Genomic DNA, 26,294 nt, shown 5'->3' with positions numbered 1-26,294 from the left:
TATCAAATCAATCTCAGTTCCCTCAATAACTGTGAGTTTGAGGATGGTTGCTGACTTCCTAAAATCAATAATCCTGTCCTTGGTTTTAAACACATTCAGTTCAAGGAAAGACTCCTTACACCATGACACAAAGTCATTAACAACCAGCCCATGATCTAGTTTCCCCCCCTCCCGGCAGGCTAACTATGACCGAATCATCTGCAAATTTTATAATGTGTCTATATTAGTTGTATAACTGATTGTTACCTGCAGGACAGGCTCCGCAGTAGAAGGAACCCTGGGTGTTGTAGCAGGGAACAGGAGGGTTGGTGGAACAAGGCTTGTTGGGCAGGTTACACTCATTAACATCAGCTACACAGGCCGGGTTCCCAGCCGGAGCCTCCCAGCCACTCTCACAAATACACTGGTACTTAGGCTGGTTATGGGGGGAAATATAGCATTTGTCACATTATGGAAACTGTGTTGTACTATGGAGTACAGTCAAACAGAGGAAACAACAGCAAAAGAAAATGATACTGAGCTATGCTATAGGTCAGTGATTCTCAACCATGTGCCACGGGGGCCCATGCCACATTCACGCCATTCGGATTTACCATGAATACGACCTGCTGACTGGGAAAAGCTGTTAACGTTAGCCTTCTAGTGGTAATTACAAGAAGGACGTGGGAGTTTTTTGCAGGCTCTGATATCTCCCATGTGGCATGACAAATTGCAGAAGTGTGTCAACACATGTGCCAAACATGGCACTGAATCCACCGAGATCGGTGGATTTAGGATTGAGATCCTATATTATCAGTTATATTCACACTAAACAATCAACTCTACTTACGAAAAGCGAGCAATATCTGCTGCAGTTAATCTATGGTTGATTCATGAATGAAATTATTTTGGATGTGGCGTTCCCACAGTGAAACACGTGAATGCTTCCAAGTTGTAACATCGAGTCAAGTCATCCTGTCTTTCCACTTCTGGTATGACAAATGCCGCGCAACAGTCTGCAGGTTTTCATTCCAATCAATCACTACAGCAGCTGATCAGTTCCTCCCTTCTGGTTGAAGGTGTGTTACTCAGAGAAATCAGATGTGGTAATAAGTGGTTGGAATGAAAACCTGCAGACTCTTGGGACTTCATGGACCATGGTTGAGAACCACTGCTATAGGACATCACTTGCTTAATGAAGAAAAACTGATGTCATCAGTTTTGGCACATCTAATCTGATATTAAAGGCAATCGGTGATAACTATCTTCCACTCTATTGCTCCATTCCAATCAAGCACATCTTTCCACTCTGTTCTCCATTAATTACAAGAAGCAGGGGGAGGACACTGGATTGGAGACTGGATTGGTTAAATGAACACATTTTGCTGTGTGGACATTTTTTTTGCATGTGCTGGATAGATGTGACTGGTTACCTGTCCAGGTATGATCCGGTCTGCATCAATACACATGCCGTGTACACACAGGTCCTGCCCTCCAATCCTGCAGTCATCATAACGCACTGTACAGAGGGAGCCGGACCACTCTGGAGAACAGCTACAACTGCAGAACAGAAACAGAAACACAGAAATGTCTTTAAAACATCACAGTGGTAGGTGGAGACAACAGCTTATAGCAGTGTGAAATCAAGATATGATGTCAATGAACACTATTAGAATACAAAATGATTCATAAATCAAACAGATTTATCATTAAGGCATCATAAATGTGATACAGGACAGGACAGTGATGGGAATGGATATTCTTATTCAATATGGTTTTTAACTGCACTTTTTCCAGTATGAAACCATGCTATTAATCACTTGGTAAGGTAACAAACTAAATTTTTATTTTCAGGATAAAACCCCTTGAGATGTACCATCTCTTTTTCGAGGGAGTCCTGACAAAAGACAACATAAAATATACACAACATAAGATACAACACAAAATGCAACAAATAACATACATGGTTACAGTTACAATTAGACTAGGCCTAATTATAAAGGGACAAAAACAAACACACACACTCACACCAAGAAATCTAGACATCCACACCCGTATTATAACAACAGTAAATAGTGACAGTTAACAGGAGCAGTCTGTTGTGAGGTGAGTGATAAGAGTATTTTTAAATTAACCTAAATACTGCAGAGATTTCAGAGAAGTTGGTAGGTTGTTCCCGCATCTCCTACAAAATCCTCCTCCTCACCTACAAATCCCTCCATGCCCTCGCCCCCCCAGTACCTATCTGACCGCCTACACCCCTATACCCCGTCCCAGAATCTGCGGTCCTCAGACATGGGTCTGTTCTCCACCCCCCACACCAGCCTGCGATATTTTGGGGACAGAGCCTTCAGTGTGGCAGCCCCCACCCTCTGGAACTCTCTCCCGGCTGAGATCCGCATCACCCCATCTTTGGACACTTTTAAAAAAATCCTGAAAACCCACCTGTTAACCAAGGCCTATGGCCTCTAATTAACTCTCTCATCCCCGGCAGTTATTGCTATTTTTATTTTCTGTTCTTGTTTTATTTGTTTTGTCTGCCTCACTGTGTAAAGCGTCCTTGGGTCTGTTGAAAGGCACTATATAAATCTAAGTTGTTATTATTATTATTATTATTAAGAAAGACCTGCAAGACCTTTAGGAAAGAGGTGAAAACAACACAGCTGGTCCACGTGTGACTGTTTGTTTATATCATTACGTCTCACGGAAATCTCCACGTAGCACACGTTAGTTTCCGGATTGGTCACAGGGTCTGAAATCGCTTATTGCAGGTTTAAAATGTTTTAAATTGAACTAAGACACACCTGTAATCACTGTTTATGGTTTGCACTACTGTTTTGCTTTTGTTTTTTGTTCCCTCAGAAATAAAAATATTTTTTTCAGTTATAATTCTCTTCATTCAGATTTTGCGCAAAATATTGGGATAATATCGAACCGTGAATCCAGTATGGTGTATCAAACTGAACCGTGAGTTAAATGTATCCTTACATCCCAACTACATATAGATACAAAGTCTTCACAGGATGGCTCAGGACATAAAAGCTGGCAGGCATAGAATCCATAATATTGTATAAAAGCACATCCTGACTGATGAAAACTCAGAGTTTGCCAGGAATGTGAATTTCATCGTGAATATAAATGACATGGCAATTCAGCATGGCTGCAGGGCAAATCACAACAGACTTATTTGCATTGCCCCCTCTCAAGAACCCTAAGCTCTTGACATTGATGAACTAGAAGAAAAGGGGGAAAGAAAACAACAGTAAAAACAGCACACAATAACAATAATAACACATTCATTACAATAATGAATAGTAAACCATATTATTGGAGTTTAGACTTACGTGAAGGATCCAGCGGTGTTGATGCAGGTCGCTCCATTCTGACAACCCTGTGACGTCCCTGAATACAGCTGACATTCATTCACATCTGTAGCACAGTTAGGACCCTGACACACACACACACACACACATTGTTACAATGTGTTACAGTGCTGCAGTGTGTTAGAGCATGTTATAGTATGTTACTATGAGTTAAGGTGTGTTACAGTGCATCTTACAGTGTGTTAGTGTGTTAATATGTGTTACATTGTGTAAGTGTGTGTTACAGTGTGCTGTGTGTAATTGTGTGTTAGAGTATGTTGCAGTGTGCGTTACAGCGTGTGTTAGCGTGTGTTAATGTGTGTTACTGTGTTACGTGTTACAGTGCTACTGTATTTTAGCGTGAGTAAACAGTGTGTTACACTGTGTTACTGTGTGTACAGTGTGTCAGTGTGTCAGTGTGTCAGTGTGTCAGTGTGTGTCAGTGTGTGTTACAGTGTGTACAGTGTGTCAGTGTGTCAGTGTGTCAGTGTGTCAGTGTGTGTCAGTGTGTGTTACAGTGTGTTACACTGTGTTACTGTGTGTACAGTGTGGTACAGTGTGTCAGTGTGTGTTACAGTGTGTTACACTGTGTTACACTGTGTTCCTGTGTGTACAGTGTGTTACAGTGTGTCTGTGTGTGTTACAGTGTGTTACACTGTGTTACTGTGTGTACAGTGTGTCAGTGTGTTACAGTGTGTCAGTGTGTGTTACAGAGTGTTACACTGTGTTACTGTGTGTACAGTGTGTCAGTGTGTGTTACACTGTTACTGTGTGTACACTGTGTCACAATGTGTTACACTGTGTTACTCTGTGTACAGTGTGGCTGTGTGTGTTACAGTGTGTTACTGTGTGTACAGTGCGTTAGTGTGTTACACTGTGTTATTGTGTGTACAGTGTGTCAGTGTGTGTTACAGTGTGTTACAGTGTGTGTTACAGTGTGTTACGCTGTGTTACTGTGTGTACAGTGTGTCAGTGTGTTACAGTTTGTTACACTGTGTTATTATGTAACTGTATGTCAGTGTGTGTTACAGTGTGTTACTGTGTGTACAGTGTGTCAGTGTGTGTTGCAGTGTGTTACAGTGTGTTACATTGTGTGCACAGTGTGTCGGTGTGTGTTGCAGTGTGTTACACTGTGTTACACTGTGTTACTGTGTGTACAGTGTGCACAGTGTGTGTTACAGTGTGTTACACTATGTCACTGTGTGTTACAGTTTGTTACACTGTTACTGTGTGTCAGTGTGTGTTGCAGTGTTACAGTGTGTAGCAGTGTGTTACACTGTGTTACTGTGTGTCAGTGTGTGTTGCAGTGTTAAAGTGTGTTACAGTGTGTTACACTGTGTTACTATATAACTGTATGTCAGTGTGTGTTACAGTGTGTACAGTGTTACAGTGTGTTACATCGTGTGTACAGTGTGTCAGTGTGTGTTGCAGTGTGTTACAGTGTGTTACACTTTTACTGTTTGTACAGTGTGTCAGTGTGTGTTCCAGTGTGTTCCAGTGTGTTACACTGTTACCCTCTGTTACTGTATGCAGTGTGTGTTAGTGTGTTACAGTGTGTCAGTGTGTGTTACAGTGTGTTACAGTGTGTTACTGTGTGTCAGTGTGTGTTGCAGTGTTACAGTGTGTTACAGTGTGTCACAGTGTGTTAAACTGTGTTACACTGTGTTACTGTGTGTCACAGTGTGTTAAACTGTGTTACACTGTGTTACTGTGTGTACAGTGTGTACAGTGTGTCAGTGTGTGTTGCAGTGTTACAGTGTGTTACAGTGTGTCACAGTGTGTTAAACTGTGTTACACTGTGTTACTGTGTGTACAGTGTGGCAGTTTGTGTTACACTGTGTTACACTGTGTGTAAAGTGTGTACAGTGTGTCAGTGTGTGTTGCAGTGTGTTACAGTGTGTTACACTGTTACTGTTTGTACAGTGTGTCAGTGTGTGTTACAGGGTGTTCCAGTGTGTTCCAGTGTGTTACACTGTCACCCTCTGTTACTGTATGCACAGTGTGTATTACAGTGTGTTACACTGTGTGTACAGTGTGTCAGTGTGTGTTGCAGTGTGTTACAGTGTGTTACACTGTTACTGTGTGTACAGTGTGTCAGTGTGTGTTACAGTGTGTTACACTGTGTGTACAGTGTGTCAGTGTGTGTTGCAGTGTGTTACAGTGTGTTACACTGTTACTGTGTGTACAGTGTGTCAGTGTGTGTTACAGTGGGTTACAGTGTGTGTTACTCACAGCCCAGTTGCTGGGACAGACACAGTGAAAAGAGTCCAGCAAGTTCAGACATGTTCCTCCATTCTGACAGGGATTACTGCTGCAAGACCTCCTCTGGACTGTCTAGATGAATAGAATAGAATAGATAAGGAAAATGGTACAGTCTTCAGTTTGAGCCATTATGACAAACTGGTAGTGAATGCTGTCTTTGTGGGTTTTTTACCGATTCAAGAGCCGTCACTTTTGTCTCGAGTGCTGACGCCTGAAAAGCAAGGAAAGGAGAGAAGACATTTATTCTATTGGCACTGCATATATATTAGTACAGCACATTCACACAATGAAGACAAAATGATATTAAGACAGAGGAAAATTTTGGGGGGTATTTATTACAAATATGCAATGGCCTATTTCACTGAATCTAACATGATCAAGGAATAAAGAGTGTATGTGTATCATTTCTGTTGTATGAAAAACTTTTTTGGGATGAACTTTGAGGAATATTGAAAAATGTCCTACCCTCGTGTCGAGCTGGTTGAGTTTGTTGGTGACATCAGGGGAAACTCCACCTCCATGAGTCTTTATGTTGTCAATGTCAGCTTTGTTGGTTTTGACCTGAAATCAGACATACATATGACATACATACATATGTGACATACATACAGTACATGGAAATGAATGAAATTAGTGCATTGTAGCCTGATTTGCCACTGTGACACATTTAAAACACATTATTTCTGCAGAGCCTAAGCACCAGAAATAGACTTTAAAGTGGGGCAGTACAAGTGAATAGGAAATACTAATCCTTTCATCCTATGAGAATGGAATTGGACATAATAATAATAATAATCTTTATTTTATAATCTTTATTTTTATAGCTTTTCAAAAACAGTTTACAAACGCTTCTTTACACATAAAAGAACTGAAAATGAATGAAATAAGGAAATATGTTGAATATGGAAACAACATTTTTAGTATTATGACTAATCTGTTTATTCACATATTCAAACTAGTATTTCATTAAAAAAAAAAGACATTTTTTTGCTGATTTACAAAATACTATGTATACAATGGAATCTTAGGCTCTTTGCTATTGTTTCATGTAATATACTCTATAAAATAGAAATGACAAAAGATATCAAAAAAGTCTATAAATCACCAGGTATTTTTGTTAAGAAGCAGCAGGTTTAATTTGCTGGCTATATCTACAAGTAGAAATAAGTGTTTTGCACACAGGGTCATTTTGAAAAAACAAAAAAAAGTTTTTTCCAACTAATTTTGTCTTTGGTGTACTTGCACTGCTGTATAAAAACACAGAAATTCACTACTTCTACATGTTTTTGATTCATTTTTTGGGGGAGGATATTTTATGGAACTACGGTAGTTATAGAAGCAAAATATTATCATATCTCAATTTGATTAATCTAGTCTAGTCTTTTTCACCGATGGTGCCTCGTCTTATTAAACATGGGAGAGTTTGTATATGGAGTCCTGATCTTTGGTACAGAGCAAACTGCTGCGTCTGCTTCCTAAACTGTTAATCATTCATGGTCTCATATGAGGTGCAGTAAGCTTTAAATTCTGTTCATGCTCATAAAAATCACTTGGAGAAGGAAGTTAGAACAAGGCAGTAAAATGTTGGTAATTACTTTACATCATTACAGTGAATATTTCCTAGAAGAATTTGGATAAGCTAATTGGTCTGCAGAATTCATCTTCATAAGGTATGATGTGAGCATTCATAACTGGTCATTAGGGATGCTGTGACTGCAACCAGAATTCCCTTGTTTCAACAAATAGTACAGGCCAAATTTTTCTTTTAGATTTGTATAAAAGCACCAAAATTGCAATACTTCTACTTCTATACACAATATCATTGAAATTCCCACTGCATGATGATCTGAAAAGTTTATCATATTTTCATTTGCACTATTGTATTCCTTCACCATTAAAACATAGGCGCAGACATTCTTTTCAGCCCTATTTGGGTCAGTATGGTCATGAATGATGTGATTCGCATACATCATAATAATGATAATAATTGTATTTATATAGCACCTTTCTAAAAACAAGTTTACAAAGTGCTTCACAACCAATTAAAAAAAAATACATTTCACCTGGACTGAAATGGTAAAAGTCTATAGAGAACATGCTTCGAGTTTATCTGCCAGGAAGTTTGTGTCCTGAAGGGAGTACAACACAATTTGCACCACATGTATGATGGATGACAAAAGTGTGTGTGTGTGTGTGTGTGTGTGTGTCGGGGTGGGGGTGGCTGGAGGGGGGTTGTGTCTGACCTTACCTGACTCAGGAGCTGGGTGAGGTCTTCGTTTCCCACTTTCACCTTGCCTGATGCTGAGGTCTGGAAGCGGATTTCCTTGCTGTCACCGGTGGAGAAGACCAGGTGACCGTTGTCTGAGAGCATGCGAGGCCTACAGGGTCAAAACACCACATCAACACACCAGACCCTGAGCTCAGAGACCAATCAAGCTGTTTGTACACAGACAGCAGTTTTATTCCAGTCAATCTAGGCGTTCGGGCTGAACATTTAATCAAAATTGCAATATGAACTTCTGCAATTTCCAAATCGCAGAGGCTGCAATTAATTGCTTAAGAAAGGGGTTTTCAAAATGGATTTCTAAACAAGGATTTTTAGAGCTCCAGGTAATCTTTGGTCTATGAATCAAGTATAATCTTGGTGAAAACCTTTCATCATACTCAAACTAATCTCTTTTCTTTAAACAATTTTAAAGTTCTAAACATTTTATGAAAAGAAAAGCTTGTGATGATCACAATTTAAATCGCAATTGCAAGATTCTGCCAAATAATTTTTTGTCAATATCATTCAGCCCTATTAGGCATTGTTCAATCGATTAAATTTAAACAATTCCATATCTTCAAACAGGGTTCCCACTATGGACCTGATGTAAAATTCCATGACTTTCCATAACTAAGGAAGTACATTTGACTATATTCCTGTAAACTACAATGATATTACTATATGATATTTCTTACAGAATTGAAGCAATATTTATCTCTCCACCACTTATTATATATAACAACAAATATTCTGACAATCTGACAAAAACTGAGACGTAGCCTGCAGGCATGAAAATGAAAGTTGTTTCTGAGAATAGAATCATTTGAGTTTTTCAGATATTTCAGATCCCAAATTGATGATGACCTGTCTCAGAATTAATGATTTCACATATTGGTCTATTACATATAAACTAAAGCTCACTCACTGGTCATTGCTGATGTCCCTCTTGTTGAGTCTGTGTATTCTGTCCCCTGGTTCCCCCTGTAGCCCCACCAGGAGGAAGAGGAGGATGAACAGCAGCCTTGATAGCCGCAGTGTCTCAGCCATAGCAAGAGATGTGTCTCTCTGGACACTCTTCAGACCTATACTGAGGTTTGACCTACTGCAACGCTCTAATGCCCCTCACCAAGACTTTGACCCGACAGCCACAACCATAAAGTACATCTCAACTTACCAAAGCTGTTATACCACTTTACTGGCCGATCGAGAAGGTCCATCACATGATTTCAGGAGATGAGTAACCGGTTGTGTGTGTATGTGTGTGTGTGTCAAACAGAAGTCAACAGCAATCTAAGGAAACTTCGAGTGTCATTTGGGCAATGTCAGAAGTGGGTAATTGCAGTTTGATAGATATATGTAAACATGTACTCACCATAAAAGATTTTGATAGCACTTTATTTGAAGTGGTGCTCATAAGGCATTGTCAGACATCGTAAGTGCATAATAAGCACATTGCGAGTGCATAATTGTTATAATCACAGCATGATATAATAAACCCAATGTGCAACTAGGAAAAAAAAAAGACTAGACTGAGGAGAGAGAAGATGGCTAGAATGAAAATAATATTCAAAATTATCTCAAAAATTCAGTTTTAAAGAAAATTCTGATGATTGGCATATCTGGACAAAGTGGAAATGTTTGAATTTTTTTTTTTTTTACTGAGATTGACCACTCCATAAGTGAGAAGCTGATGTTTAAAGATGCACTATTTTCTATTGACTATGGCTGTTTATGTAGCGGCATACAAACTGCGTTGTGTTTTCTCTAGTAGGAGGTAATAATAATAATAATAATAATAATAATAATAATAATAATAATAATAATAACTTTATTTATATAGCACTTTTCAAAACAAAGTTACAAAGTGCGTATCGTATCTTTGGCTGGTAATAACAGGGAAAATTCCCTCGAAGCCACACAACATCACCAACCAAGCACCAACAGACACAGGGACATGAAACAGCAAACTGGGGGTTTTATTTGTCAAATCGATGGAAATAAACTGACCAATCATTAAAAAGACATGTGCCTGGTAATAACAGGGAAAATGAGTATGCTCGCAGCCACACAGCATCAACAGCCAAGCACCAACAGACTAAAACAAAACAAAAAATGGAAAAGAAATCAACCGCAAACCATCAGCTAGCTGGATTACCAACAATCACATTGTTGACTACAATTGTAGTCAACAATGTGATAAACAACAGCTTGGTAAGTACTTTTCACAACTAAAATAAAGTTATACATAAAAATAAGAAAATGTCAACCACCACAGGGACATGAAACAGCAGACTGGGGAAGATTGTAGGGGGCTTACTCTCCAAGTCTGCAGGGGTCAACGGTTTATCACTTTAAGAGGCCAGACTGAGGGTCCCAGTGGATTCAGTGACATTCGTAGCCATAACAGTAATGAGTGGAATCACATTATATTCTGTAAAATGTATATGACATTCCTACAGAAGAGCATTACGGCCACATGTGAAAACTTTATTTGAGTTCAGTTTAAAGTCAGAATTCTGAGATTAATTTCTGAATTCTGAGATTAAAGTCAGAACTCAAATACATTTTTCACATGTGGCCCTAATCCTCTTCTGTACATTCCCTTACTGTTTCCATCAACTGTTAAAAAATAATTTTTGAGATGAAACTCCAAAATCAGACTACTACTTCATCTACAATGACCAGGAAATCTGTAATTTATTTTAATGAAGCTCAGACATTTATTATGCAGCAATTTACAGTGGCTGTTAACAGTATCATTTACAAACATTTCCATGAGCTGTGGGCTCAATTTTTGACCATTTTAAAAACCCTGTAGATCATTTAATGAAGAGGGTCTGAAGATGTGTAGCAAATGTTTTGACATTTGAATGTAAAATGTGGTAATGTATAGCATCAATTAGTTTTAGTTTTTTAAGAGTGGAGATTTTTGAAGTTTTATTTATTTATTTTCAAATATTTTTATTGCATTTTTAACAGTATGAGTACAAATAATACATATATACATCAACTTCATTACAAAAAAAAAGTCAGTCAGACCAGCAACCAGTACTGTAACTGAACATAATAACATGGGATGGGAGTGAGAGTCAGGGGTGGGGAGGTTAGGGGTTATCTTGTGCTTGGACAGGAAATTCCTTATCGAAATAATTCCAGAAATGCCTTCCTAATTCATGGAATAGTTCTATTCCATATAAAGGTGGATATATATTTATTCAGTTCTCTAAAGAATGATTTTGGAATGAAAACAGGTATTGTCTGGAACAGAAATAAAAATCTCAGCATGATGGTCAATTTAATGTTAGTTAATCCTGCCTGCTAGGGATAATGGGAGGGACGACCATCTAGTCAAGTCCTGTCTAGCTCGCTCCAGTGCCACCCTAAAATTATGATTGAACAAATCTTTATATTTCTGAGTTACACAAACACCTAAATAGGTAAAGGCATCACGTGTGACTGTGAATGCAAACGCGTCAAATGACATCTGTCCTGCAGCTGTACTTATGGGAAAAATTAAGCTTTTCGACAAACTAATTTTATAGCCGGAAATCTGCCCAAATTTAGAGATGAGATTTTTGAAGTTTTGGAAGTTGAAGAGTATTGGCTCCATACTGTGGTAGGTATCGTCGGGCATAGGACTAGACCTCTGTGCTAAATTTGGTGATTTTTTATGCATGGGAAGGCAGTTTTGGGAAGAAGAAGAATAAGTAGAAATACAAGACAGACCGGCAGCATAGTTGGCTCGCCCCTAAAAACTGTAGATGGATGAATACTTTATGGGACAACTATAGGTATAGGTAATGACATTAAATTGAATGTAAGTTCCTTATGTTTGTCTGATTGTAACAAAAGTTTATCTCTGCTTCTAATGGGCTTATCTGCTTGTAATGCTTCACAATGCACTTCAAGTGAAGTATTAAGATTTATCTTTTTTGGACCATTGACACACATAATCGATGAGGAATTATTCAGAAAAGCTTTAAAGTGCAACAACAGTATGTAGGTTTGAGAAGACATAATGTAACACCAATGCATTTTATTTGGTTTAGCAAATTAATTTTTACAGTCATAAAAATAACAAGAAATAAATTACCTATTCAGTTTAGTCACACCAAATTGTGTGTATACATTGTCAAAACAGGAAGTATTTTGTCCTCTTGAAAAATATATAATTTTGTGTCTTCTGCAAGTGAGATGTTAAATCAACCTCGTTTTGTAATCTGCAGTTTCCCAATATAAAACATTTTGACACCACAGTCAAGCCAACAGAGTCATGTACTGGAACAACTTCCATTGTCCATTGATAATGATGTCACTTCCAATCAGGAAGCACTTCTCAACTCTGATGACCTGCGGGGTCATCTCTGCCAACATTCCTAACAGGAAACTACTATTTATCCATATTCAAGTGTAGCCATTGGAGGGATGGTGCACCATACTACAAGCCACATGAGAAGAAGAAGCAAAACAATGTCCTTCTCCAGTGTGTCCATGTGCTAGGAGACCAATAGCTGTATGAGTCTGGTCACCACAACAACATTGAGGCTGTTTCCCAGGACTCGGTACTGCTGCTTGGTGGAGATCTGCTCTGGGAAGGCTGCAAAAGACATTAAAATGAAATCAAAGTAAAAAAAAAAATACTTGGGCTATACTCAACCCAATCATACACAGAAAATAAAATAATATTTAGGAAAAATCTTAATGTATATAAGTGTGTTTTATAATGTTACTTCAATCTTGATGGTTTTGATTTATATTAAGTAACAATGTCTCAATGAACCTTTTTACAGCAAAACTCAAGGGATATTTTACAAGAGAATCAGCAAATCAGCAGGTGCTTCAGATATATCATTGAACTTCCTTCCCGTTTATTGGTATCTTTCCTACAAATATCAGCTGGGCCCTAACATAAAAGAGTGGCTATAAGGTTGAAAGGGTGGCTTATCCTCTTGCTAATGTTATTTACAAAAACAGCAAGGGTCTGATTTTTCATAAAAAAATTTTTTTAGCATAGCTGGAGCCCATCTCATCCATTTTCTCTGTGCCTGTATCACAGAGGACTGTGATACAGCCTTTTTTTTCAGCATTTTGCTGTCCTGGGCTCCAAGTTGAACATGTGTCAGCTTTAGCCATGTCACACATTACGTCAAAGTCTCTGTGGAGCTCTTGAACAAGATGAAAAAACTTTTGGTACTGTGTTCACCTTAGGAGGATGTCATGTGCCCACATCCTGCATTTCAGAATGGGCTTCTCATCCTCTTCAATAGCAAGCAGAGCGATTTCTAACTTTCTCCTTTCCATTTCTATTTTCAACATTATCCCCTTTTTACTTCAGGCTAGGTGGCTGGCACTAATTAAAAAGCTTGCGAGTTTGTTGTCGAACTTTGTGTTGCATAGCAATGAGAATGATATAATATGCCTTGTTCACTTTGAGCTCTTGCTCTCTCTTGTTACTAGCAATGCTTGCAGCTGAGCTTTGTGTCTGAGCGGGAGAAAAAAAGCTCCCATCTGATCACGGCCTTAAGCTGCTTTTCACCTTTCAGCTTTAGCCCACAAGGCTGACAGAGCTCTGGGTGTGATGCATATGCATATCCTGCCTCAGATCAGTCAGCAGGTTACAATATATCTGACTCACCAAAGCTTTGGGGGAATCCCATGAGGTTGGCAATCTCTCTGGGGGTGAAGTAACGTAGTTTCAGCTTCAGCAGCTGCTGGAGTTTCTCTTCCTCAGACTGCTGGTCCAGACCTTTGAACACACTCTCCAACTGCACAGCAAAAACAGAGGCCTTTAACATCAGCTTTGATCAGCGGTTTATATAATTAAGCATAAATAATTAACAGTATGTCATTGCTCTGATGCTTGAAATCCTTTTGTGTTTATTGCAGAAAGTGTCCTCTGTATGGGACCAGATTCAAGGTCAAAATGAATGGCAGGCAATGAAGCTGACATTGAGAATCTGGCATCAAAGAATACAAACTCAAAAGCTGTGGATATCAGCTTGCTAGTCTATGGGCAAGTGTAATAGCCATTTTGAGCTGATTCAAAGGCATTCAAAGGCAAAATATTTACAGAAATGCAACAGGATTTTTTCAACTGCTACCATAATTCTCAAGAAGAAAACATTGATTCATTTCTGAGGCATGAGTCAAGACAACCAGGTGCACTTAGCCTTGATCCTCTAGATTAGCTCTTGTCATCTGGAGGCAGTAATGAAGCCAAATCCTACCTCTGTTTCCATGCAGGACTGCAGTACCGAGCCTGTTCCCTCCACATAGTGTCCATAGCTGTCGGGAAAGGACAGGTTGACACATTTAACTAACAGTCTTCATAACTGATCATGTCATCAGTTTTGCCATTGCACAACCACCCCGGTAGGTATATAGCAGGTGTGAGTTATCAAACCTGTATATCTAATACACTGCTGATATTCGATTGTGAATTTCGCGATATTTCCTGTGATATCGAATCCCCCCCCCCGCAAAAAAAAAAGTTCCCCACCCCATGTGTTGCTTAGAACGCAACAGTAAAAGCTTTTAAACTTAGAAACCTATAATCTACTAGTGGTGGTAGTAAAAGAATGAAAATAATCATACTTGAAGTGAAAAATTTGTCTTTTTAATTCAAGTGGTTTCCCTTTTCCACAGTCGGCCCGTTTTTCTGGAAATAGCTGGAATGAGCAAATTATACTAAATGGCCATTGTTTCCTCCAATGCTTGAATAGTAAGATCAAATTTCTAGGCTGTTAATAATAATAATAATTATTACTATAGCCTAGAAATTTGATGTAATTTGGATGAAATAAAATAAATTGCCCCGGGAAAAAACAAAACCAAAAAAAATTAAATAAATAAATGCAATTTTTAAATATCCCCCCTCTGTGATAATATCGCGATATTTTGGCGCGACAGTATCTCAATATAATATTTTGGATATTGCCCAAGCCTACTACCTAAGTATAGATTATGTGAAAATGTAATACCAAAGCAGCAAAAAATACATGATTTGCCTGTCCTTTGAAGCTGCAGACCACTGCATAAATGCAATCAGAGCATCTGGCCCCTCCCACAATCAAACAGAGCGACCCATCAACCATGTTACTCACACTCAGTAAGCCTGACCATGGGAATTTCAGCATCATACTCTAACCACTGAGTACCAAAAAAAAAAAAAAAAACACCAAAACTTATCCAGGAACTAAACACAGCCCTACTTACTTACTAGCCTATGTCTACTGCAATGTTTAGAGACCAGGAAAAAGACAGTGACAGTGATGTAGTGACTATACCCACCCTTTGGTGAAGCAGACAGATCTCCTGCAGGTAGGTCTGACGATGTCCATGAGCACGCCATAGCGCAGCAGGACTTTCGGAGGCAGGAGGTAGCGTGCCGCCTCCGTCCTCGGTTCCAGGAAGCCTTGAATCTGCTGGACCGATAGATCGCTGTTCTGGTCCGACTTCCTCCGGGCGTCCTTCGTCGTCTCTAGTTTGTACAGGACACGGCTCTCCTCCGCGTTCTCTTCCTGCTGGCGGGTGCCTGGACAGAAAGGCTCTGAGACCGTGGGCAGATCTGAGGCGTTGTTCTCAGCAGGCCGCGGGAAGCCGTCTAAAATCTGGAATGACACGCTGTTGTCAAAAGCCCTATTTGCACGGGACTAGTATTATGTGGGGACCTCATGTAATTATCGAGTTACCCCAGAATAATACGGAGGGTTTTAAGGGCCGAAACGAAATAAATAAATAATTATATAATTAAATGCTTAAATAAATGAATAAATATATAATTATATAATAAAATGAATGAATAAATAAAAATACAAATGTGTAAATATATAAATATATACAGTACTGTGCAAAAGTCTTAGGCATATGTCAAAGATATCCATAAAGTGAAGATGCTTTCAAAACTAATGAAATGAAAAGTTTCTGAATATCAAAAATTTACAATAAACAGCAGTCTACTGGAACACTAATGCAGAAAACAAATAAACATCTAAGACTTCTAAGAAATTCATATAAAAAATCTAGGGTGCCTAAGACTTTTGCACAGTACTGTATATAAATGAATAAATAAATACACAAATAAATTTAACATTTATATATTTAATGTCTCATTTAATTTGTGATTTATTAAATTATGGTTAAGTATTAATTAAGCATTAAATCACATAATTATTTATTTATTCATTTATTTAAGCATTTTATTATATAATTATATATTTATTAAGCATTTTATTATATAATTATACATTTATTAAGCATTCAATTATATAATTATTTATTTGTTCATTTATTTAAGCATTTTATTATATAATTATATATTTATTCATTTATTTAAGCATTTAATTATATAATTATTTATGTATTTATATATTTCGTTTCGGCCCTTAAAACCCTCCATATAATAACAGAACTACAGTCAACCTGCCTCACCTCTGAGCTCGTCTGGAAGGAAAAGCTTCCTGGTGAAGCCTTGGCAATCAGGAAATAACGCAGTCTGGAATTTGGTATCCCAACCTGTGTTCACAACAGAACAGAATAGAATAGAATAGAAATGATAAATACAACTTAAATAAATTCTTCCCCAGTACAGGTTATGGCAATCACATGGTGTGTTGTTGTCTTACACTTGTGGGTGAGACCATGATCTCCTGGAAAGTATATCCACAGTCCTTCAGTGTTTTCACCAGACATTCCCTAAAGGATAGAGAGAACATATGAAGACAGATTACCTCTCTGATGAAACCTCTTTCGGCCAATGTAAAACACTATTACACTGGTTTATAAGAGTGAAAGTACTTGCTTCCAAAATGTCCCTTTTGAGAAAAAACATATGATCTAAAATGACGTAGTATTTCAAAAACACAAATTGTCCTACTGTTATTAACATAAGTATTGTATTGTACTGTATGATATAGGCCAAGTTCTTAAGATAAAAGCAGATCCTCAGTCAAAACTCACAGGCCCTTATTCATAAAACCCAACAGTAACAGTGTTGAGGGTGCAAAATCTGCAGCTCAGTATTTGAATTTATTCATAAATTTACCAGAGCCGCATTACTGCTGCCTTATCGTCAGCCAAGGAAACACTCCAATTAAGCATTACATATGTAACAGCCACTCAGGTTATCCAGCCTGATACAGTGTGATACAGACCAGGTCTGTCAGAGCAGCAGAGAACAGCACAGCTCTGTATTTTATCTATCAACCCTACAGCCTGTCCTGGGGCCCCACTGGCTGCCAGCCGCGCTGCCATGGTGACCCTCCAGCCCTTTGGACCCGCCCTACCCGTCTCCATGGTTACCTGGCAGAGGAGGTCTCAAAGCCCTTCACGTTCTCCAGAAGGATGTAGTGGGGCAGCCTAGCCAGCCTGCAGCCAGGGGTCAACGGGCACGCATCGCCACACGAATGTTTCATGAGGGGAAGGATGGATGAGAGGGTTTACTGATGGAAGCCATGCTTACAACATGTCAACACACAATAACCAACACCACAGAGAACATAGAATAGAACTGAATAGAAACAAATAGAATAGAATTGTTTTGTCTAACCTAGGCTGAAATGCGTCTTTGGCCTCATCCTAGGCACAATGAAAAACAACAACTCAAGACAATACAGTAACATGACAGATCACGGTCAGTGCATGACTCACACACAACAGTTACTGCAGTTCAGTTATTCATCTAGCTTTATTGAGCAGGTTGACTGCACTAGGCACCAAAGACCTCATATAGACCCTGTTCTCTACCAAGGTTAGAGCTATAGTAAACTACAAGGGTGTGCCACAAAACAATAGATCATTTCTGAGAGCAGGAAATTACTAGTGATCGCAGAAATAGCCAGGCAACAAAGAAAGGAAACTGCATATTGGAGTTAAGTCACAATGGATGGAGCCAAAGAACCACCGTTTTTCAGATTGCAAACCAGCTTACTGGCAACATAAATGGCAAAGAAGGAAGTCTAGTCAAAATATAAATAAAAAATATAAATGGCAATACTTCTTTTTTTTTTTATCCATGACCATGGCATTCACGATCTTGGATGGTCACCTAGATAGCTATAGGCCAATATAGCTAGTTTGAACATGGAACATCAGCTAGGCTAACTACTTTCTGTCTTCCCCCTCTCCTTTTTCACTGGGCTTCAGTCTAACATTACTTAGCCAGCAAAACTGTGGTTCTTTGGCTCCACCAATTGAGGTTTAAACCTGCAACAAGCGTTTTTCAGACTATTAGAGGGTGACAGAAACCGCAACAAATTTATAAATAAAGCACAGCAAAGCTGCTGAACTATGGAGGCCCCAAAGGACAAACCTAGCGAAGGACTGTGCATAAAGGCTAAACCAGTCTCGCTTTGCCAGATTTTTCTCCCACTGAAGGTTACGTGTCCCACAGTGACAAGTGCAGAGCTAGGTAGCAACTTTTACTAGCAAGGTTATTATCGTTAACGGAAACTAACAAAATAACGAAAACTAGGTGTGAAAAAACATTTTTGTTAACTGAAATACAAATAAAAAACGAGGCGTTACAAAAAAATGATAACTAACTGAAACTGTATTGCGTGTTTAACTAACTAAAACTAAAATTATAGAGAAAATGTCTTTAGTTTTCGTTTTTGTCAATTTATTTCATACATAAGCCTAGTAGTTTGAGTGGATATGAAATCTATCTTCCAATTTTTTTTTTTTCAATTTTTTTTTACCTTTTTGAATCTCGCCCCTGACAAATACCCCATATTACAAAAAAGACTAAAACTAACACTGAAACTAATAAAAACTAAACTAAAACTAAGCATTTTCAAAAAATAAAAACTAAACTAGCAAACCCGCTTTAAAAACTAATTAAAACTAAACTGAAATTGAAAACAAAAAGTCAAAACGAAATAAACTAATGAAAAATGCAAAACTATAATAACCTTGGTTACTAGTTTAACAAGTTTACTCGCTCGCTTCATCGATTCCGCCATTACGAGAATTTTTTTCAGGAATGGGAGGGGGTGAGGGCCGCTTTTAAACAGCGAGGGAGGAGACAAGTTAGTTTAAAAATAATGAAAAGCCACTGAATGGACTAGGAGGAGCTTTGTTCCGGTGCGGAATGTGACAACATGCTTTAGAAAAGAGGTGAAAACAGCAACACAGCTGGCCCTTGTGTGTGGTTATTGGTTTAAATCATTATGTCTCAATGAAATCTCCAAATAGGACACGTTAAGTTTCAGGATTGGTTATAAGGTCTGATATCGCTTATTGCAGGTTTAACTCTCCAGAGCAGCTCTGCCTCTGAGAAATGTTTGTAGAACTAAAACTAAAACTAAAACTACAGTCTGTGGGGAAACTGAGCATGTACATGGGGTGGCACAGTATGACACTGAAGGCAAAAACTTCACCTCAGTCACATTTACAGCTAAAAATGTAGAGTGCAACCGGAGATTACTGGAGATTAGAAATGTGTCTGACCTTGGCAGGAGATCAAGGATGTACAGGAAGCTCTTGGTTCTGGGGTCAGCGATGTCACCCTGCAGTCCTATTCTGCACAGAGAGAAAAAACATGTCAAAGATTTCAATGAAAAAAAAAAAAAAAAAACACCACAGCAATGAGCGCTTAGCATCAAAGATGGAGACAAAATAAAAATTAAAAAACAGGAACTCGTGGATTACCACTTTAAGTCTGAATACTAGATCAAATCTCAAATCAAAGGGCCATTTTCTTGCTATTGTGGGAAGGAGGTCTAAAGAAACGTGATTGGGTTGAGTCACCACACACACACACACACACACACACACACACACACTTATAGTAAGACCTACCTGGTGAAAGGCTGGCAAGGAGGGCTCATCAAAATCATGTCAAAGGATAATTTGTTGAAGTCATCCAGTGTTATTCCCTGAAAACACACAAACACATGCAAGCTGCTAGCCTTGTTATTAACACTGACCAACAACATGGTAAACTGCCATTTCATAATGACTGATTGGTATTTCATAAGGAGTACAATACTTGAGGTATCGGCCAAGGTCCAATCCATGACTTTTACTCAATAATATAGACCAGTGATTCTCAACCTTTTTCATATCAAGGACCCTTAATTTAGTACCCATTAGGGCCACGGATTTTGTCTCTCAGTCCCAAAGCTGAGAATATTTATACTGTTAGATATGATTTTGTCCAGAATTCCATGACTTTCTGTATCATAGATAGAGAGATAACAGAGAAACTATGATCAAAACAGTCATTCTTCCACATTCTCTAATTGTGTTCACTTCTTGTAAATGAAATAATGGTGAAGTTTAACATTTCATTAATTTGCTGGGGACCCCCTGGAACCCCCTCAAGGACCCCTGGTGGTCCCCGGACCCCACGTTGAGAACCACTGATATAGACTATAGGGTGTGATCACAACTACAGTTTATTTTCTTTGGTCTGAATTATATTGGAAAACTTTAATTTGTTGCATTCTTGTATTTGGTCTGTTTACGTTGCCCAATTAGAAGCAAACCAGGGCTTGTAAACAACAGCCACATGACTCACAAGAAGCTTTTTTATTGGACAGAGTTTTTTGGTGACCTGTTATCCTGCCAGGTTGGAGATTTTCACAGTGGGGCAGGCAATCTTGAAAAAATATCTAATTGCGATTATTTTGACTGATATTGCAATTGCGATATGATTTGCGATATTAGAGGGAATGAGAATTTTTACATCATTATTCTCTTTTTCATTGAAAAACATTAAAATGATTATGGTGTGATTTTTGCAGGGATCTGTACCAAACAAAGACGTTTTCTTAAGTCTGTAGAATATGATGTGTAGGCCAGGACATCTCTGCAGCACAACAATATTTAATTTAAAATGGTATTTTGACACACATTTCACCTTTAACAAATATTGCGCCTCCTGCTATTTGAAAATTGCAGTAGGCCATATTGCGATTTCGATAAAATTTTGATTAATTGTTCAGCCCTACTGCTGACTATCTGATGCCAACGTCCATCTCCTTTTACCCATAAAACCTTGTGTTTTGAGGTTGTTTCCTGTAGTTAATTTGGATTACATTCTCACTCTTAACGAACCGCACCACAGTTCTCAGACTGCTCCTAACATGCTTGGTGTCCCTTAGACTTAGATTAGTTTTTGGTCACTGCAGAAAAATCATAGACTATTTTTTTCAATTGGAGAGATTAAACAACCTATGTGTTAAAAAGGGAGAAAATCAAATTACTTTGCTTTGATTTCTGACATGTTACACATCGCTCTTAGTATCCAATTTTAGTATTGAGGCAGTTCTCCTGGTATTGACCCGAAATCTAAAACCAGCATCTTTGTCGGCTGGTATCAGCTTATCGGTGCATCTATACAATCAGTCAGCTAACTTTTGCTCCAGTTCAGTCAGCGACCTCTTAAATCTAAATCGTTCCTGAACAACCTCTGTAGACGTTCTCCGTGCTGGAAGTAAGCAAGAGCGGTGGTGCGTCCGTTCTTATGGGATGCCGCTGACCAAGCAGAGGACCTTTACCCCTCACTAAAAGCGCCTTAGTTATACTTTTACCTGAAACAACCAATTAAAGAGGCACAGTCATGGGACACCAGCAAAATAACGAAACACAGACAGCCTGGAAATAAAGGAGGAAGTAAAATTATGGCTCTTGATTACATTGTGATGATCCTTAACATGCCCTTGTGTGATAACATTCAATGTTGAGACACTTCTTTGAGTTGTTTCGTTTCATTTAGGGGTTTGAAGCTTTGTTAGCAGGTGTCAGGACTCATGGCTTAACCCCCCCACCACCACCACCAACCTCGATGGTCTTGGGCCACAGGGGCGTGTCAGGGAAGTTGTGTCTATAGATCTGATTGGCTGTGGTGTTGATGTCCACTGCGGCCACTACCTGGGCAGGTACGCCGCTCTCTGGAAGAAGATAGATCATGATTAGCTAGAGATCAAGCCTGATGTTTAAACCCTGGAAAGTACTGGCTGGCGGCTTACTGCTTAAGATGAGTCCAGGGCCCTCATTTATCAAGAGTGCGTAAGTAGGGCTGGGCGATATGGACCAAAAATCATATCTCGGTATTTTTAGGCTGACTGGCGATACACGATTTATATCTCAGTATTTTCTACAAATTGGGCTAAAGGTTCAGTTGTAAGTAGGGCTGGGCGATATGGACAAAATCAAATATCACAATATTTTTGACCAAATACCTCGATATCGATATTGCGACAATATTGTAGGGATGACTATTGGTGCTTTCACAAAATATTTACACAATGAGATTTTTGATAAATAATCATCAGTAATATGGATATAATGACTAAGTGGGTAAAGGCAAATAATAGAACAGCTAGAACAGTCTGGTAAGTTCAGAAAATGACATCACTTTACTGTAATGCAGCCTTTACAACCAGGAAAAGACACTTATGCCATATCACAATATTACGATATCCAAAATCTAAGACGATATCTAGTCTCATATCACGATATCGATATAATATTGATATATTGCCCAGCCCTATGCGTAAGTACAAATATGTGTGTAAACCATGCGTACGACCATTTCTAAGCAAAGACTCGGATTTATCAATTTGTACTTTCTACTTGAGAACGTGCATAAATTTAAGCACAGCTCTAACCTGCTTACACAGCACCAAGCGGTTGAAAACGAAAGACCACCAAGAACGACAGGAACAGACAATCAAATGAATAGGCATTTTCATAATTATTAATATGAAATTCCTTAGGCTTCAGTAGTTGAGACTAAAAGTGCATATTATACCATTCATATACACTTTAGACAGTGCATATTGTTCAACTATACTATCTAGTCCATTTAAGCATACTGAATTAAATCGACTAATCATCATTTGAATTATTAGTATGGGTGATGAAATTCAGGGTATAGGCAATCATAAAAGGCAACAATAAGACATTGATAGTTGTGTGCGTAAAATGGCTCATCTTGCTTTGATGAAGGATTTGGAGCATTATGCAGTAGATTTTGTTTTATTGGACCTCTGCCCCACCTTCTCCTTCAGGGAGGACCTGCAGGCTTAAGAGAAATATATTCAAATGAAAATTATCTATCACAATCCGGTGTCCGGTGTGTCCGGTCCACATCGGACAGGCCGGTCTCAGTCTGTCCTCCGCCTGTCGCAGCGATGTCCCTGTTGTTGACTAGAATTATTTTGGATTCAGGTCAAAAGTTGTTTTTTTCTGCCACTGCTCTGCTGATAAAACGGTTTAATGCTGCTGCTCACACCTGCTGACAGGCTGGATGTTTTCGCTTGTTTATCAATCTACCATCCAGTGTTCCAGAAAGTACTTTGTGATGCCACAACCTCAGTTACCAATTTTTAATTCAATAATATTTTAATAATTCAATGTCTGCATCTGTAAATTCTTCCTCCTGCGTTCTTTGTCTGAGCCGTGTTCAGCACAGAAGAGATATCAATGACATTTCCTGCTGCATTTAAAGGGAAGGTTGTCACCATATATGGTCAGTTGGGGCGTAAATTTATGTTAATGAGTGGCTGTGCACGAGCATGATGGTGGTTTAGAACGTGTGGTATTTATCAAGGCAGGTTACGTACAGGTGTGCGTACGCACGTTTGATAAATTCCGATTTTTTTGTACTTATGCACATTCTAAATTTTATTCGTAAGAGAGAATTTAGAACCTTTTCTACGCAATGTTGATAAATGAGGGCCCAGGAACCATGCACTAGTACCATGTTTTCCACCACTGATATCAACTGAGTACTAAGCTTTATTGATCCAATCATTAACTTTACCTGGACAGTAAAGACTTAAGACTTTTAGTTTGGGGTTGTTGCTAGGACAGCAATCTAACCCTGTTTCTCTCCCTGTCAGGAGATGAAAGAGATTAAAAAGACCGAAATCAAGTCGTTTTGATGATTCCATGCAAGTCACAAATGCACATCCTGGTATTGGATTTAGAATGAGGAAAATTCTTTGATGCTCCCTTTATTTGAGCCTGGCAATATCCACTGCTAGTGCCACAGCATCCCTGATTCCTACCAGGAACAACAGAGCCTGACCAGTAGTTTCCCTGTACCTGCTTCTTTACTGGTGAACAGGGCTAGATAGTGAGACTGTGCTTTTAGGTACCAACCTAATCACATCGATACTATCTAGTTCAGTGATTCTCAACCTTTTTCATATGAAGGACCCCTAATTTAGTCCACATTAGGGCCACGGATCCCCATTTTGATGAGATTTTGTCTCTTAGATCCAAATCTGAGAATATTTTTATTCTTTGATATGATTTTGTCCAGAATTCCATGACTATCTGTACTGTAGGCAGAGAGAGAACAGTGAAAGTATGATCAAAACAGTCATTCTTCTACATTCTCTAATTGTGTTAACTTCTTGTAAATGAAATAATGATGAAGTTAAAAAAAATCATCAATTTGCTGGAGACCCCGTGGAACCCTTTCAAGGACCCCTGGTGGTCCCCGGACCCCACGTTGATATTTTCATTCGCTCATCTTTCATTATGGTAACAATCAACCGCTGGCTCTGCGGATATCCAGAAATTAAATACAGTGACCAACGTAGTGACCCTAGTTCCGATACCCTACGCCAAACCCCATTCAAAAATCTGCCAGTTTAATGCAACCTTGTATACTGGCTAACGTGCACACCTGGCAGAATAAAGACTGTTACACGAATCGGGTGTTCTACCGTATTTGGTGACCCATCAGATTCTGTGACCTGCAGTGTTGGTTAGGGTGGTTAGGTTTAGGCATGAGGAGTGAGATGGTTGGGGTTAGGGTAAGAATATCAGGGCAGGTCACAGAATCTGAAGGGTCACCAAATTCGGTGTAACACCGGCATACATATTATCCACTAGTAGCACTTATTTCAACGTCAAAATCTCAACTTTTATAATTGGTTCCCATTGCTTACTACTAACCTCCATGGTGTATTTTGGTGAATTAGGTTGTAGGAATAACAGGAGAACCAATATTAAAACTTTAAGATGTATTGAATTGCTGTATGCCGAATTGAAGACTAGCAAGGCGGAAAAAGGAAGGTTAGCGTTAGCTTGGTTAAAAACTTCCAGTGAAATAAAACCAGCTGAGAGTAAAGAACAGCTACCAGCACATACAATTACCTTTTAGAGCATAGTGCATCCCACCTATCCCGCTGTACAGCTCCAACACCCTCAGACTCCCCATAACAAGAAAGGCTAACAACAAGCTATCAGAACCACGGCTGGACACATGTGCTTCCAGTCTGGTGCTTCCGACCAGAATCACATTCCCTAAAGAATGGTTCCGATTAATTAAAATCCCCAAATTAGGCTGTTAAATGCTGGATGTTTTTTCTAGGCCATATAAGACACTGCTCTGCCATATGGGCTAAGTTTATGCTCAATATGTTATTTTAGAGTTCCATTCTGGATGAAACACATAGTAGGCTGAGAACACAGGGGGCAGGGCCAAACCTGCTTATATCTACTACATTTCTGGGGACAGTGGGGAAATCACTGTACCGTGTACTAAGCATAATTCATTGCTCGAAATTCATCTTTTATAAACGATAATGCCGTGTGTTGTGTTGTGTTGTGTTGTGTGTAGGAGAAGATGCAAGGAGTTGAGGAAGCGCGTGAACTTGAGTTGTTTCCAATAACATCCAGCTGCAGACTCGCGGAACGTTCCCGTGGCTGGACATGCAGCGTGAACCACAGGAAACTCACTTCCGGTAAAGCTTTGTTTGCAGCCTTCAAATTAAAAGTCCCGACGCTTTAATGGTATCTTGTTGATAATAAAAACATGTTAATCACAGAACTGTAAAGATTTCGCAACTCTCCCTCTCTCTCTCTCTCACACACACACACACACACAGTGAGCGTGTCTTTCAGTGGCATGGACACTTTTAGAGAAGGCACTTTTTCATGTTTTCTTTGCTAGTGTTGTTAGTCATAGGGGCCAGCCTCGCCTATGACTTCATATAGCCTACTCTATACTCTAATAAAACAACATGAAGATAAATGTATTTCTTTGGAGTTCTCTGCACTCCATTTGATGAACAAACCAAACCCTCCCTTCTTTCCAGGTTAACCCTAACACATCACATAAACACCAGTGAATGGGATAAAAAAAAAAACAGGAATGACTAATCAAATCAAAATTTGGATACCAACTCTTAAAACAGGATTAATGTTTTATGTAGGCTATGAGTCTGAACTCACATTGAAATAAATTGTCATCATGAATAATAAGACAATTCTGTTTACTATTTATTTTGGGGAAAAAATCCATGGGTTTGAATTTGGGAAGAAAACAGAAAACATAGGGGGGAAATGTAATTTACTTTCCTGTATCAGACTGGATTCACAGCAAAATCCTCCTATTGACTGTGTTTTTGAAAATGTTAATGGCCTCTGTGTGGTCCCATATCAATGGACAGTAGGATTCA

General features: G+C 38.9%; 2 protein-coding genes across 7 annotated transcripts in view; both read right to left on the bottom strand.

The window, feature by feature from the left end:
- The window catches only part of cubn (cubilin (intrinsic factor-cobalamin receptor)), a 104,551-nt gene extending 95,635 nt beyond the window's left edge, over positions 1–8,916 (bottom strand). Inside the window, exons 1-8 of the mRNA XM_071527520.1 lie at positions 8,795–8,916; positions 7,852–7,981; positions 6,069–6,164; positions 5,776–5,814; positions 5,574–5,675; positions 3,324–3,427; positions 1,413–1,539; positions 247–415 (exon numbers count right to left, since the gene is read on the bottom strand). Coding sequence (XP_071383621.1) covers positions 247–415; positions 1,413–1,539; positions 3,324–3,427; positions 5,574–5,675; positions 5,776–5,814; positions 6,069–6,164; positions 7,852–7,981; positions 8,795–8,916 — 889 coding nt within the window. The remainder of the gene's footprint in view (positions 1–246; positions 416–1,412; positions 1,540–3,323; positions 3,428–5,573; positions 5,676–5,775; positions 5,815–6,068; positions 6,165–7,851; positions 7,982–8,794) is intronic.
- Positions 8,917–11,916: 3,000 nt separating this feature from the next.
- Positions 11,917–25,113, bottom strand: trdmt1 (tRNA aspartic acid methyltransferase 1). Of its 6 annotated transcripts, XM_071527574.1 has the most exons (12): positions 24,988–25,113; positions 21,655–21,764; positions 19,669–19,745; positions 19,318–19,389; positions 17,170–17,235; positions 16,494–16,563; positions 16,237–16,383; positions 15,523–15,544; positions 15,160–15,472; positions 14,097–14,154; positions 13,505–13,634; positions 11,917–12,466 (listed from the first exon to the last, which is right to left on the bottom strand). In XM_071527574.1, the coding sequence occupies exons 1-12, from the start codon at positions 25,049–25,051 to the stop codon at positions 12,366–12,368; spliced, it is 1,230 nt and encodes a 409-aa protein (XP_071383675.1). In that variant the 5' UTR covers positions 25,052–25,113; the 3' UTR covers positions 11,917–12,365. The 6 variants fall into 6 exon arrangements, with proteins under 6 accessions (XP_071383675.1, XP_071383700.1, XP_071383691.1 ...); XM_071527599.1 differs by lacking the exon at positions 15,523–15,544 and having other exon boundaries at positions 15,160–15,449; positions 16,261–16,383; XM_071527590.1 differs by lacking the exon at positions 15,523–15,544 and having other exon boundaries at positions 15,160–15,479; positions 16,291–16,383.
- Between the last annotated feature and the right edge of the window lie 1,181 nt (positions 25,114–26,294).

The sequence above is a fragment of the Centroberyx affinis genome, unplaced genomic scaffold (assembly GCF_046629955.1).
Source record: "Centroberyx affinis isolate AG114_WGS23_722 - 3 ecotype Tasmania unplaced genomic scaffold, CSIRO-AGI_Caff_v1 ptg000113l_1, whole genome shotgun sequence".
NCBI classification, from domain to species: domain Eukaryota; kingdom Metazoa; phylum Chordata; class Actinopteri; order Beryciformes; family Berycidae; genus Centroberyx; species Centroberyx affinis.
This window is presented reverse-complemented; position numbering and strand designations above follow the sequence as displayed.

What these genes read in the sequence shown, in the direction of transcription:
- trdmt1 (XM_071527574.1), bottom strand. Translation starts at nt 25,051, where the DNA reads ATGGGGAGTCTGAGGGTGTTGGAGCTGTACAGCGGGATAGGTGGGATG. An exon ending in ATCCTTGATCTCCTGCCAAG is followed by an intron (nt 17,236 to 19,317) that starts GTCAGACACATT and finishes CCCTGGCTGCAG; the next exon opens with GCTGGCTAGGCTGCCCCACT. An exon ending in TTTGAGACCTCCTCTGCCAG is followed by an intron (nt 16,564 to 17,169) that starts GTAACCATGGAG and finishes TCTATCCTTTAG; the next exon opens with GGAATGTCTGGTGAAAACAC.